General features: G+C 41.6%; 1 protein-coding gene and 1 long non-coding RNA gene across 2 annotated transcripts; both read left to right on the top strand.

Moving 5' to 3' along the window:
* Positions 1-1,542: 1,542 nt before the first annotated feature.
* Positions 1,543-2,719, top strand: LOC308328636. The gene is made up of 4 exons (XR_013965316.1): positions 1,543-1,659; positions 1,817-1,908; positions 2,318-2,381; positions 2,650-2,719. It is a non-coding gene; the product is annotated as an uncharacterized lncRNA (long non-coding RNA).
* Positions 2,720-3,949: 1,230 nt separating this feature from the next.
* On the top strand, positions 3,950-7,024 carry LOC308327830 (uncharacterized protein). Its single transcript, XM_080781388.1, has 5 exons — positions 3,950-4,142; positions 4,548-4,805; positions 5,028-5,124; positions 5,566-5,652; positions 6,828-7,024. The coding sequence occupies exons 2-5, from the start codon at positions 4,664-4,666 to the stop codon at positions 6,892-6,894; spliced, it is 393 nt and encodes a 130-aa protein (XP_080637514.1). The 5' UTR covers positions 3,950-4,142; positions 4,548-4,663; the 3' UTR covers positions 6,895-7,024.
* Positions 7,025-14,284: the final 7,260 nt, after the last annotated feature.

Here is a 14,284-nt window from a genome sequence, read left to right as displayed (position 1 = left end):
TCGGTGTTGGATATTGTCCAACTCCTAATTGCCGATATCAACAGATACCGATATGCAGGCTTTTTCCAGTGGTGGAAACATAACTCAAACTTTTTACTTAAATAAAAGTAGGCAATACTGCAATATAGAAATACTCCGTTACAATTCAACATGTACTCGAGTAAAGGTACAAAGGTTTTGGTATAAAATGTACTTAAAATACCAAAAGTAATTATTAATAATGACTCATGCAAAATGTCTCATCTAAAATGATCTAATCTCTCACAAGCTCACATGTGTCTTATTGTATTGTGAGCTTGTATAGATGTTTTTAATGTAAAAGAATAAATAAAGTAAAATTAAGGGTTAGGGTTATTAATTTTTAATGCCTTATCGGCCGATAATATCGGACATCCCTAACAAAAACATATATCAAACGTGTCAATACATTTCAAAGAATGCCACAAGTGGCACTAAAACTTCACCAATAAATAAAGAAACATCCACATGTTCCATAAATTAAATGCCACAAAGGTTTGCCGAAAAAATGAAGAAATTACAAAAAATAAGTTTCTTAAACATCTTCTGCCGTATGTCCATAGAACTTCAGCTCTGTTGCAGCAAGCCAGTACAATGTGTCATTGTCTAGGTCAACTAAGCCACGATCACCATTCGGTGGCCGGTATTTGGGGCAAATGGTCATTACGTGTTCCACAGTCTGTAGTGGATCCTCGCATTCACAGTGGGCACTGTCCGAGATGTCCCACTTCTGCAGGGGAGGTGCTGGCAAAGAACATATTTGGGGTCCTCAATGTATTCCACTGGTCCCTCTGTCTTGCCTTCACCCAGGATGCCTTGGAGGTGTCAGCTGGTGTTGTGTGGAGCAGTTCCTGGGCCTGTGTGGCAAAGGGGCACAGTGACTTGAGGCACGTGTGCTGTGGCAAAGGTCGCCGTGACTTGGTGTGTGTGTGTGTGTGTGTGTTGTGGCAAAGGGCACCGTGACTTGAGGCACGTGTGCTGTGGTGTCTCTGACGACCTTGTGGAGGAGATGGCTGGGATTCACTCAGCTGTGCCTTCCCGGTGAGGGCCAGCGTGGCTGCTTCTCGTCTGACCTCTGTTGGAGTGATTCCAGCGAGAACAGGCAGGCAGTTTGTTTGGGGTGGCCCATCCGGTGTTGAGGGCAGCATCCAGCTTCTTGACATGAGAGCTACGGCTCCAGACTGGGACACAGTACTCGGGTCGTCTGCATAGCCATACTTCATTGATGTTGTTGCAGGGAGGTCATGGATGTAGCTGTTAGTGTTGAACAGCAGTTACTGGTGTGGAACCGAAAAGCTTCACAAACATGCCAAAAAATTCTAGTTTTGAACCTTTTTAATCTAGTTTATTTTCAAATAAATTAGTTTTTACTGTTTTGTGAAGCAACTTTGGGTACCTTGAAAAGTGCTATATAAATTGTATGTATTATAAAAAAACAGACGCACAGCAATTGTCGCCACACAGACATCACAAATTCCTATTGGCAGCAGCAACAAGTGAGTGATGTGCAAAGCCATTCATAGACCACCATGTCTTCATTCCAGATGCTGCGAGGCTCAACCGGAGCCCCTACAGGTGGACATCTGCAGTTCTCGCTGTCCATGGATGAATCTGCATGGGGGGCTCTGAAGGCGGCTCAAAGTAAGAAACCACTTAGACTTTTCTATTACTGCGAGTGGTATGGTCTGCTTCTGTTTTAAATGTTCTCTATACATTTTGTGTATGATGTGAAAGGACACAATGTACATATATCTGGCTCTTGGTCACTTAAATTAATCTTTCGTTCTTTCTTTCTTAGGGTGGATGGGTCGTGGTAGACGTCGTGGAAGGACAGAGATCCGTTCCAAAGCTTCCCTCCCGGGCGTTTCCTCTGAGGACTTCTGATGAGCTGTGAGTAGGAATATTTCTTGTTGGGATGGATATCTGTTGTACTGTTATGGTACGAAGTATAGCATGGCAGTATGATTCCTCCTAGTGGCACTGGTTGAATGTCTGTCAGCTCTCCAAGCTAATCAAAGTCTTAATGACACTTTTTTTTAACCACTTCAACCCCAGCATCTCTATTCTGGGGGGAGCGTTCAGCCAAATTAGCAGATCTACAAGCTCACACCGCATTGCGACGTGTTGTGAGCTTGTAGATCTGCTATGTTTGGCAAATCAATTTGTGTAGAGTGAAATCGGAGCATATACCAAATGCTCTCTTTAAAGGTCTGTTTTATCAAATCTATAGAGGGTTTAAGTGGTTCTGAATATGCAGCTCAACAAAAGCTAATGTAGTCTTTATTTCTTTATTTCTTAGGACGGAGATCTGTGTAGATGCCGGAGGACTTCGGACCTGGGCCTGCCCGGTGAGGAACCGCACAGTAAGAACCGGCCTTTCACGATTATGAGGTTTCTTTTTACTGGACGATTATTGTCGCTCTAATAAATTGCAATTAAATATTTAAGTGTGGCCCGGACGGTTAGCTCAACTGTCTGGGCACCTATGCTGCCAAGCCAGCCGGACGGCGTGCTGCGGGTTCGACTCCCGACGGCCACTGCTGGACAGGGTACACGCACACACACACACACACATGCACACACAGAGCAAAGCTAATTTGGTGTGTTTTTTTTCTTTTCTTTCTTTGTTAGAATGGAGATATCGATAGACGAGCTGATGTTCCCGGACAGAGATCCGTTCCAAAGCTCCCCCCCCCCCCGGGGGCTTCCTCGGAGGACTCTGATGAGCTGTGAGTAGGAATAGTTCTTTCTTGTTTCTGAGGATGGATTTGTACTGTTATGGCACGAAGAATGGCATCATTTACTACAGTCATCCAAATGTTTTAAATATTTTATGATAAATCTAAATGACTCTGCACAATAGTTTGAGAGTCAATATCTCATCTGCTTTTAGAAGCACTTGAATAAAAAATGACAAAAGATGTTGAGGACTGTACATGTGTTGATGCCTCCTAGTGGCACTGTGGTTGAATGTCTGTCAGCCTTCCAAGCTAATCAAAGTCTTAAAACCCCAGCATCCCTATTCTGGGGGGAGCGTTCAGCAAAAAATAGCAGATCTACAAGCTCACACCGCGTTGCAACGTGTTGTGAGCTTGTAGAGCTAATGCTTTCTTCTTTCTCTCTCAGGATGGAAATGGCAGATGCAGCTGAAGCCTCTAGAGATCTGCAAGTCTGTCCATGGATGGATGGGAGGACGGAGATCGTGGGAGACGTCGCTGGAACGCCACTGCTGGACAGGGTACACGCACACACACACACACACACACACAGAGCAAAGCTAATTTGGTGTGTTTTTTTTCTTTTCTTTCTTTGTTAGAATGGAGATATCGATAGACGAGCTGATGTTCCCGGACAGAGATCCGTTCCAAAGCTCCCCCCCCCCCCCCCCCCCCCCCGGGGGCTTCCTCAGAGGACTCTGATGAGCTGTGAGTAGGAATAGTTCTTTCTTGTTTCTGAGGATGGATAACTGCTTTTGTACTGTTATGGCACGAAGAATGGCATCATTTACTACAGTCATCCAAATGTTTTAAATATTTTATGATAAATCTAAATGACTCTGCACAATAGTTTGAGAGTCAATATCTCATCTGCTTTTAGAAGCACTTGAATAAAAAATGACAAAAGATGTTGAGGACTGTACATGTGTTGATGCCTCCTAGTGGCACTGTGGTTGAATGTCTGTCAGCCTTCCAAGCTAATCAAAGTCGTAAAACCCCAGCATCCCTATTCTGGGGGGAGCGTTCAGCAAAAAATAGCAGATCTACAAGCTCACACCGCGTTGCAACGTGTTGTGAGCTTGTAGAGCTAATGCTTTCTTCTTTCTCTCTCAGGATGGAAATGGCAGACGCAGCTGAAGCCTCTAGAGATCTGCAAGTCTGTCCATGGATGGATGGGAGGACGGAGATCGTGGGAGACGTCGCTGGAACGCCACTGCTGGACAGGGTACACGCACACACACACACACACGCACACACAGAGCAAAGCTAATTTGGTGTGTTTTTTTTCTTTTCTTTCTTTGTTAGAATGGAGATATCGATAGACGAGCTGATGTTCCCGGACAGAGATCCGTTCCAAAGCTCCCCCCCCCCCCCCCCGGGGGCTTCCTCAGAGGACTCTGATGAGCTGTGAGTAGGAATAGTTCTTTCTTGTTTCTGAGGATGGATAACTGCTTTTGTACTGTTATGGCACGAAGAATGGCATCATTTACTACAGTCATCCAAATGTTTTAAATATTTTATGATAAATCTAAATGACTCTGCACAATAGTTTGAGAGTCAATATCTCATCTGCTTTTAGAAGCACTTGAATAAAAAATGACAAAAGATGTTGAGGACTGTACATGTGTTGATGCCTCCTAGTGGCACTGTGGTTGAATGTCTGTCAGCCTTCCAAGCTAATCAAAGTCTTAAAACCCCAGCATCCCTATTCTGGGGGGAGCGTTCAGCAAAAAATAGCAGATCTACAAGCTCACACCGCGTTGCAACGTGTTGTGAGCTTGTAGAGCTAATGCTTTCTTCTTTCTCTCTCAGGATGGAAATGGCAGACGCAGCTGAAGCCTCTAGAGATCTGCAGGTCTGTCCATGGATGGATGGGAGGACGGAGATCTGGGTAGACGCTGGAGGACTTCGGACCTGGGCCTGGATGGATGGGAGGACAGAGGACGGAGATCTGGGTAGACGCTGGAGGACTTCCGACCTGGGCCTGGATGGATGGGAGGACAGAGGACGGAGATCTGGGTAGACGCTGGAGGACTTCGGAGAGGAACTCAACATATACGAACCGCTTCGGTGAGGAACTCGACAGTACGAACCGCTTTAGGGTTGGGGCTTTTTTATAGGCTTTATAGTAAAAAGCCAATAATCGTCCGTTGCCGATAATCGGTCAATCCCTATTCTTAAACGTTACTGTAAGTGCATGTGTATGTTGTGACAGGACACACACCCACACACACAGCAAAGCTAATTTGGGGTGCGTGTGTGTCTGTCTGTCTGTCTTTTGTTCTTTGTTAGAATGGAGATCTCAGCCGATGCCCGAGATCCGAAGCTTTCCCTGGGTGTTTCCGCTGAGGACTTCTGGGTCGCTGGGAGGCTCGGATGGAGCTGGAAGGTTCGGTAGACATCACTGGAACCCGTTTAGGCCTGTCGGAATTTGAGGTTTTATAATGGCCGATTTAATTGTTTCTCAAATAAATTACTAGTAACAATTTAATTGCGTCATAACATAACATTCTAAATAAAACTTTGGCTTTTGTAGGCTTTGTAAACAAAAAGCTGCACATGGCATAATTCAACAACTTTATACACTAAAAGAGAAGAAAATTACAAAGTGACACGTTTAGAGCTTGTAGATCGGTTGCTTCCATTATTTCTTTAAAATGTTTGACAATATATGAACATTTTCAACATGGAGACGATTATGACTAATCTCTAAAAAAAGTATCTCAAATACTTGGCGATTAGGTAATTGTGACAGGCCTAAATCCTTCTAGTTGTGTTTTTTTATATCATGTTCTGTAATCAGTTAGGGTTGACTATAGACTTTTTTTAGGAACAAGATCATCATGCCGGTGAAGAGCACGTTTCTAGCTGATGGAGCAACTATTTCTGATCACCTTTGGAGTTACATCACAGCAAGGTAACTATACAACACACGCACACACACTATGATCATGACATGACATCAGCTTGTGACTGCAACTTGTTCCTGTTCGCAGATGACTCGGCACTGCTAGTCTCGGACAGGAACAAACTGCAGGTTGAAAAGGCCCTCAGCTCTGAACTCGGTAGAATCTGCACCTGGCTCGCTGATAACAAACTATCTTTACACCTGGGAAAAACTGAATCCATTCTCTTTGGATCTAATAGTAATCTCAGCAAGGCAAATGGCTTCTTGGTTAGAGTTGGTGACAATGTTATCACACGTAAAGATGAAATTACCTACCTAGGTTCCATCCTGGAGGCTAATCTTTCCGGTGATAAAATGGCCACCAACGTAATCAAAAAAGTCAACCAAAGAACAAGATTCCTTTACAGGATCTCCTCACTGGTCAACAAAAACACCTTGAAGACCTTAACAGGAGCCCTCGTACAAGGTTTCTTTGACTATGCATGCACCTCCTGGTACCACAGCACCTCAAAGGCCCTTAAAACTAGGCTCCAGACCTCCCAAAACAAACTGGTCAGGCTCCTACTTGGCCTCACCCCCCGAACCTACCTCACTCCTGCCCACTTTGACAGGCTGGAATGGCTTAGGGTCGACGACAGAGTACAGCATCTTGCAATGGGTCTGGTCCACAAGATTCGATACACCACCAAGATACCCATGTACCTGTCTAGATACTTCCTTTATGTTAACGAAGTCCACACCCACAACACCAGAGGGAGTGCAACGAACCATGTACAACCCAGATTCGGCACAAACAAGGGACTCAATTATTTTCACTCCTATGCCACCAAAATGTGGAACGCCCTACCAACAGTCATTAAGACATGTGAATCCCTTGACTCCCTTTTTCCCCTCACTGTATACGTTTATTTTCCCTTTTTACCTCCTTTATGATGAATTCCTGTTCTGTTCTTTGACTATATAGAAGTGTCTTTGTACGTCTCTAAATGTTTTGAAGAATTGAACATGGTGGACCCTCTTGTAAACAAGTGTAATGCTTAATTGGGTCGTCCACTTGCAGTTAACAGTCTTTGTATTGAGTTTGTGCTTGACATGTACTGTAATTCTGCAAACTGTTAATAAATATTTCAATCAATATTGTTTTATGAACAAAGTAGTAATGAGCATTTCTTTCTTTTCTTTAGGACGTTGCTGGTCTCCTGTGTGGCTCCATCTGGAGGTCACCAGGGTTCTGAGTCACTCAGATCCTGACTGGTAGTGGTGATATGTAGATGTGATCAATCAGGGCTCTAAACAATAAAATAATAAACCAATATAAATAACTAGATAATAATATAAATAAATGGATAAAACGAACGATAAAAAAATAGATTATAGTAAAATAAAAGTAAAGTAAATTAAAATAGTAAAATAAAAGTAAATTAAAATTAGTAATGGCATAGTAATGGATAAAATAAATATAATTAGTAATATAGACAATAATACATAAAATAAATTATCAATATAGTAATGCATAAAATTAGTAATAACAGTAATACATAAAATAAATAAATGCATAAAAAATAAAATGAGTAATAACAGTAATACATAAAACAAATACTATTTGTAATGCATGAAGTAAAATTAGTAATAACATAGTAATACATCAAATAAATACAATTAGTAATATAGTTATACATAAAATTAGTAATAACATAGTAATATATAAAATACAATTAATACATAAAATAAATTCAATTACTTTGTGTTGTTATAGAATGACTTAAAAAAACAAACAAAAAATATCAATCACATCTACATATCACAACCAGGCTATATTGCCAGCAGGCAGGTGGACTGTAGACTCACTACAGCTGTTGCGTGGCTAGTCTGCTATCCGCGAACGTCTCCACGCTGGTTTCCTAAATGAGGGATATAAGTGCTGTTGGCAGTCTGGACTCTGAATTCTGCGATCATGTGCTTCAGAAGAATGATGCTGCGTCACCTGTGCGGTGACAATTTCCGGTCTTTGGAAAGCTGTGACGTTTGCAGCTGTTCTGTCAAGATGGCCAATCTGCAAGCTGAGCTTGTGGATGAGATGTGCAATAGCCTAGTGCTTTGTGTTTGAGCCCTGTGCAGGAGCTACAAGACTGCCGGTTTGGATTGCTCTGTGCAGTTTTAACCACGTGACGCCTGCAGCACACTGTCAAGTGTGCAGGTGGACAGTTCTGAGCGGACGGCTTCGCCTTGTTTGTTGTTATAAAACTGTGGTGACGCTGTGTAACGTAGGCCTGAGGGCGGTTGCTCTGATAGACTTAAAGAGAGCCTTGTAGGATTTTTTTTACCTGATATGTGATTTCAGGGTCGTTTCGCCTACTTCTACGTCCGGAGAGTTGTGATATTGGTTTTGAGTTCTTAAATGAATAAATGGGGGAAATGTCAAGGAAATGTGGAATGCTTGTACATTTAAGGACGTCATAAACCAAGCCATGAGAAGCTGTCTGTGACCTGTGACATGTGTGGTTCTGAAGGGGTCTTCTGATGTCATGTATACAAGACCCACCCACCCCTGGGGGGGGGGGGGGGGGGGGGGGTAATAATGTATTTAAGCTAAAGCCTGACTGAGATGTGTTGAGTCAGTACGGTGTTCCATTGTAACGCGTCACTGCTGTCTCCGTATTCGAATACATTCTATTCCAATACTCTGAATTGTGTCTGTCTCATTATTGTTGTTTCAACTATGTTATAAGTGCTCACCGACAGATTTCTTTAACATGTCATATATCTGTAAATATTCATTATTTTCTTGTTAATAAATTATTGCATTTATACCCGGGTGTCCGTTATGTGTCCATTACCCTTAGATCGCGCCGCCACGGATTTATTTATTTCCCAAATTGTCTAAAAATGAGTTATTTAGCGTACTTTTACCAATGAATTAGCCTATACACAGACTGATTAGCCTATTTTGGACGATATGGGTCTTTTCTAGAGTCAGTGTGTTTAGTCTCACTATAGTCTGTGTAGATTACCCGGCGGTGTTGCTGCCCCTCCCGGGAGTCGCGGCTCATGGCTCTTCACAGACGGCACAGAGACAGCAGTCACTCCGCTGAACGTGTCAGTGTTGCTGCAGTGGTGTGAACCGTGTGGGCACTGGTGGTGGTGCTGAGTTCTGACAGCCGAGTCATAGCTTCTTCTTCTGAATTACTTTATCTTTGCCTTGGAAAATACATTTTGCGTTTTGCTGTTTCCCAAAACAAACCAGCGCGCGCTACTGTTTGCTACAAAGCGACTGGAAGCGGACGAGGTTTAGTAGCCAATCATATGCTGATTAGGCCAGTTGCTGTATAGCCTACCTACCCGATCACCAGGGAGCAGCAACAACACACACACACACACACACACACTACACACACAATAGCCTTCTATATAATGCTGCGCACATATATTATATATATTTAAAAAAATACCCAGCATAATTTTTGGGAAGGCTAAGCCTTCCCTAGCCTTACACACCCGCCGCCTATGGGCACTGTACTGTAGGCATATAATACCTGCGGCTAGGTGAAAACAAAAGAAACCTGATTAGCATTTGAGTACTTTTAACACCTCTGAACAGCCTGCGGAGAGGTTCACATTTTCGGAATTTTGCGACGGAGTCACAGAGGGTCAATAATTCCCAGAAAATCTGTAGCCTAATGTTAATATAAAATGTCCACGAAAATCTTCATGGGGGCTAAAAGGGGCTATTTAATTCTTCATGGGGGCTACAGCCCCATAGCCCCCACAGACTCGACGTCGTTGTATAGGCTACTGCTGCCATTTGTGGTCATGTGTGTCTGAAGTCTGGGGTCATTCCTACTTTTCCGGACCATTTCAGCCTAGTAACTTTTTCAAAACAAAATATTTTCTTTCTTTTTTCTGATCAGTTCAGCTGTCAGAAGCTTGTCCAGCTTAATGCATTATTTCAATTTTTCCATATAAATATCCATTTACACTGTAACAGGGGGGACATAACAGGGGGACATTTTATGCTAAAGATGGCCATTACTTACTCATGTAATGAAGAATATGGTATCACAATGTGAACATAGAGTAAGATTTTAATATATTTATCAACTATATTTTCAGAATTATGAAATTGTATCAATTTCCTCTATGCTTTACCACAGTGATACTCAACCTCAGGCCCGCGGGCCACATCAGGCCCGCGGGACCATTATGACTGGCCCACCAATGAAAATCTAAAAAAAAGAAGAAAAAAATCTGGAAAATGAAATAAAAATAAATAAATCTGAATGAAGTTATCTTTAATTACATTATTATAAGTAATACTATTATAGAGTTGTACTATTACTCGAACGAAAATAAAAGCTTGGGGGGGGGGGGGGGGAGATGCAATGCAAATGAAAGACATATACTGTGTATCCCTATTCCCTGACATAATTTTATAGCTAAACGGACAGAATTCTATTTTATTTGAATGATGAAACCCAGCTGCCATTAATAGTTGGAAATGGAAATGGAAATTGCGGAAATTGTAATTGCGGAAATTGCAGAAATGGTGGAAATGGAAATTGCTGAAATGGTAATTGCGGAAATTGCGGAAATGGTGGAAATGGAAATTGTGGAAATTGCGGAAATGGTAATTGCGGAAATTGCTCTTCACTTATAGCTATCTATTTTCAGGTGTTTTATTTTACTCAGTCAGCCATATCACTACTCTTTTTTTTTCATGAAAAAGGTCATAGCTGGGTAATCTATTTTCAGGCAAATTGTGTTTATTGTATTTTATTTTACTCAGCCATAACAATTTATTTTCTGTTAACCAACTTGCTGGCTGGCAGGCAGGCAGACAGCTACTCATAGACAGGCAGACAGACAGACAGCTACTCATGGAGAATTGGACAGGCAGACAGTCAGACAGCTACTCATAGACAGACAGACAGACAGCTATACTCATGGAGAATTGGACAGGCAGGCAGACAGCTACTCATGAACAATTGGACAGGCAGGAAGGCAGACAGCTACTCATAGACAGACAGACAGCTACTCATGGACAATTGGACAGGCAGGAAGGCAGACAGCTACTCATAGACAGACAGACAGCTACTCATAGACAATTGGGCAGGCAGGCAGACAGCTACTCATAGACAGACAGACAGACAGCTACTCATGGACAATTGGACAGGCAGGAAGGCAGACAGCTACTCATAGACAGGCAGACAGACAGCTACTCATGGACAATTAGGCAGGCAGGCAGACAGCTACTCATAGACAGGCAGACAGACAGCTACTCATGGACAATTAGGCAGGCAGGCAGACAGCTACTCAGACAGGCAGACAGACAGCTACTCATGGACAATTGGACAGGCAGGCAGGCAGGCAGACAGACAGCTACTCAAAGACAGGCAGGCAGACAGCTACTCGTAGACAGGCAGACAGTAAGACAGCTACTCATTGACAGACAGACAAATAACTACTCATGGACAGACAGACAGACAGACAGACAGACAGGCAGGCAGGCAGGCAGGCAGGCAAAGAGCTACTCATGTTATGTTATTATGTTATTATAACAGCTACTCATGTTATGTGCAATAATTTGTGCAGTTATGGAAACAGCTCTTTGTGTTTATGCAAGAAAATGTAACACATTTATTTATTTACATATTGTGTGCATGCACATTGTACTTTGATACATTTTGCGAAAATAAAGCAATTGAAAGAGAGAAGTTATCAAGTATCATTAATGTCGTAATTTTATCTACTGGCCCCTGGCCCCTTGCCATTTTTGTAATGTGGCCCACAGGTAAATCTATTTGAGTATCCCTGGGTAATGCAACCTAAAACATTGGGGGGGGAAGGCAATTTATACTTCTTCTTGTGTAGGGTTTCCTATCAAAAATAAGATTTTAAGCATTAAAACTACATTTATCACAATTAATAACATTTGGTGAGAAGCATTACTATACTATATAATAACATTTTGATTTTGTTTGAATTTGAAATCAAGTGCTGATAAAAACAATATATAATACATTTCAGTGTCTAGTCAAAAGAACACTTCCTACAGTGACAGTGAACGTCCAAGTGCAATTTGTCCAAAATGTACCTGACCTAGTAGGTACCTAGTCAGTGTTTGTAAGATGTCATTAGGTTGTTAACTCCCTTGCAGAGCTAGAACTCCATTATGGCAGTACTTTGATCAAACTAACAAACTATACATGTTAAAAAATGAAAGAAAACACACACTATATTCAAATAAGTTGTAGATTTGACCTTTATTGGCACTGTAGGCCTAACAGTAGCATAAATCTGTGACAATTTACAGTAATATAAATTATTCACATGCATACTGAAGAATCAGAATTCAGGGAATGATTGAGAGCATTTAGTTCCATTGTGGGTCTAATTGGTCCAATCAGCCATTAACAGCTATTAGCTTATTTACATGCCATCTTATAAGAACAGGTCGCTTTATTCACAATTATCTCACAATTTGCAGGAATGCTCATCGAGGATTGTGATGGAAGCCTATGAATGAAACAGAGTTAAGATATAAGAAACCTGATAACAAGACGCCACCATCAAAATATATAAGCACACAATCCACACAGTGAAGAACAAAAACACTGTTTGATAAAGGGTTATATGTTAGTGGGATTTGATTGAGTTCGAAGGAGAGAAAAGTCTTACTTGGTGCAACAGCTCAGGCCTCGCATTGAACAGGAGCATGCCAAGCAGTCTTTAGTTGTCCAGTGAGAGCCAAAGGCGTGCTCCTTGCTGTCCTTATCCACACAACCTGAACACAAAGAATAACACATAATATAATTATAATACACCTAGGCTACATATCCAGGTCTGACGAAGTGTTGCTCTGGATAATTTTGTGTGTACTGCTGTGGTTCTCAAAGTGTTCTTGACCGCCTGGAACCCCCTCAAGGTCCCCAGAACGGACTTTGAAAACCAGTGGTGTACCGTATACAGACTGTTCCCAAACCTTTTTGCCCATGACCCAAAAGAGAAATGTGATGTCTCCCCGGACCCAAACTTGTGAAAATAACAGATCTACAAGCTCACAACGCGTCGCTTCGCACCGTTATGAGCTTGTAGATCGGCTACTATATTCACTAGAAAAGATTTGTTTTCTAATTTATAAAATTCCTTTGATTTTTCTTTAAATGACTGAAAACTTGTTTTCAATTCAAAGATTTTCAACGATTTTAGAAAATGTTTCGAAATAATAATTAAATACAAAATGTAGGAAACGGAAAATAAGGGGACCCATAAAAATGTGTCCGAGACCCACAAATGGGTCCCGACCCAGTGTTTGGGAACCAGGGCACTACACTGTGAATGTGTGTCCATTTGGTACATTTTGAGTCAGGCGGCATAAAGTACAACAACTGGAACACCTCATGTCCAGTCAAATAATGGCTCAACCTGACACCAATCTCCTCAGCCTCTAGCGAACACAGAAGAGCCTTTCCTTATTTTCCACTGCTCATGCCATTCCAATGTGTAACGTTTAACTTAAGCAGCATTTAATAGGCCTACTTACTTTGTCATGTCACTCAGTAGAAATAACTGATTTAGAAAATCAGTTAAAAAAAAAAGAATAAGAACAATCAGCTATATTCAGCGAGCAACACTGCTGTATTATAAAGTATAAATTAGTGTTAATTACTACCGTGATTTATGTCTATCTATTCCACTGTTGACATACTGTATGGAGCTGAACTCACCTGTTGGAAGGTGGAATATGTCTGTTATCTTTAGCCTGTTGATGAAGCAGGAGGACTGACACAGCACAACCAGCCCCAGGAAAACAACGATCACTGGGAGGGAATTCTGAAATAGTATCAAAAACATATAATAATAATAATAATTGGCAGATAATATATGCATTCTATATATCATTCAATCAATCAATAACCAACACATCCTGTGTAAAACAAATACTCATCACAATGCTGTAGCGGCGCCTATAGTGTGTACATTGAAAAGTCTTCACTAGACTCACAATGCCAGATATGTACAGTACTCACCATCCTGAGTATTGATGTGACCTTAGAAAAGGAGCTGAAGTTTCTGAGAACTCTCAGATGCAGCCTTTATATGATGTGTGTGCATTGCCCCCAATACTCCTTCTAGCCTTCTCTATATTACTATTACTATATACTTGTCTTAAGTTCTGGAAGGGCCGGTTAGTAGCCTAAGGCACATACACACCCTGTTGAAACATATATTAATTAATATTAATTGCACTGCAAATAAGCCATCTAAAAATGTTCATAGCCGAGAGACTCTTTACAATGACCTGATGCTTACATATCGACCAGTTATCAGTATCAATATTAACACTACTACTACTACCACCCTCGTGAATCAGCTGCACTCCTTTACATTTATTAACACTACTACTACTACCACCACCCTCGTGAATCAGCTGCACTCCTTTACATTTATTAACACTACTACTACTACTAATACCACCACCCTCGTGAATCAGCTGCACTCCTTTACATTTATTAACACTACTACTACTACCACCACCCTCGTGAATCAGCTGCACTCCTTTACATTTATTAACACAACTACTACTACTACGACCCTCGTGAATCAGCTGCACTCCTTTACATTTATTAACACTACTACTACT

This window comes from Protomyctophum bolini, assembly GCF_963924005.1.
Source record: "Protomyctophum bolini genome assembly, chromosome: 14".
Classification (NCBI taxonomy): domain Eukaryota; kingdom Metazoa; phylum Chordata; class Actinopteri; order Myctophiformes; family Myctophidae; genus Protomyctophum; species Protomyctophum bolini.
This window is presented reverse-complemented; position numbering and strand designations above follow the sequence as displayed.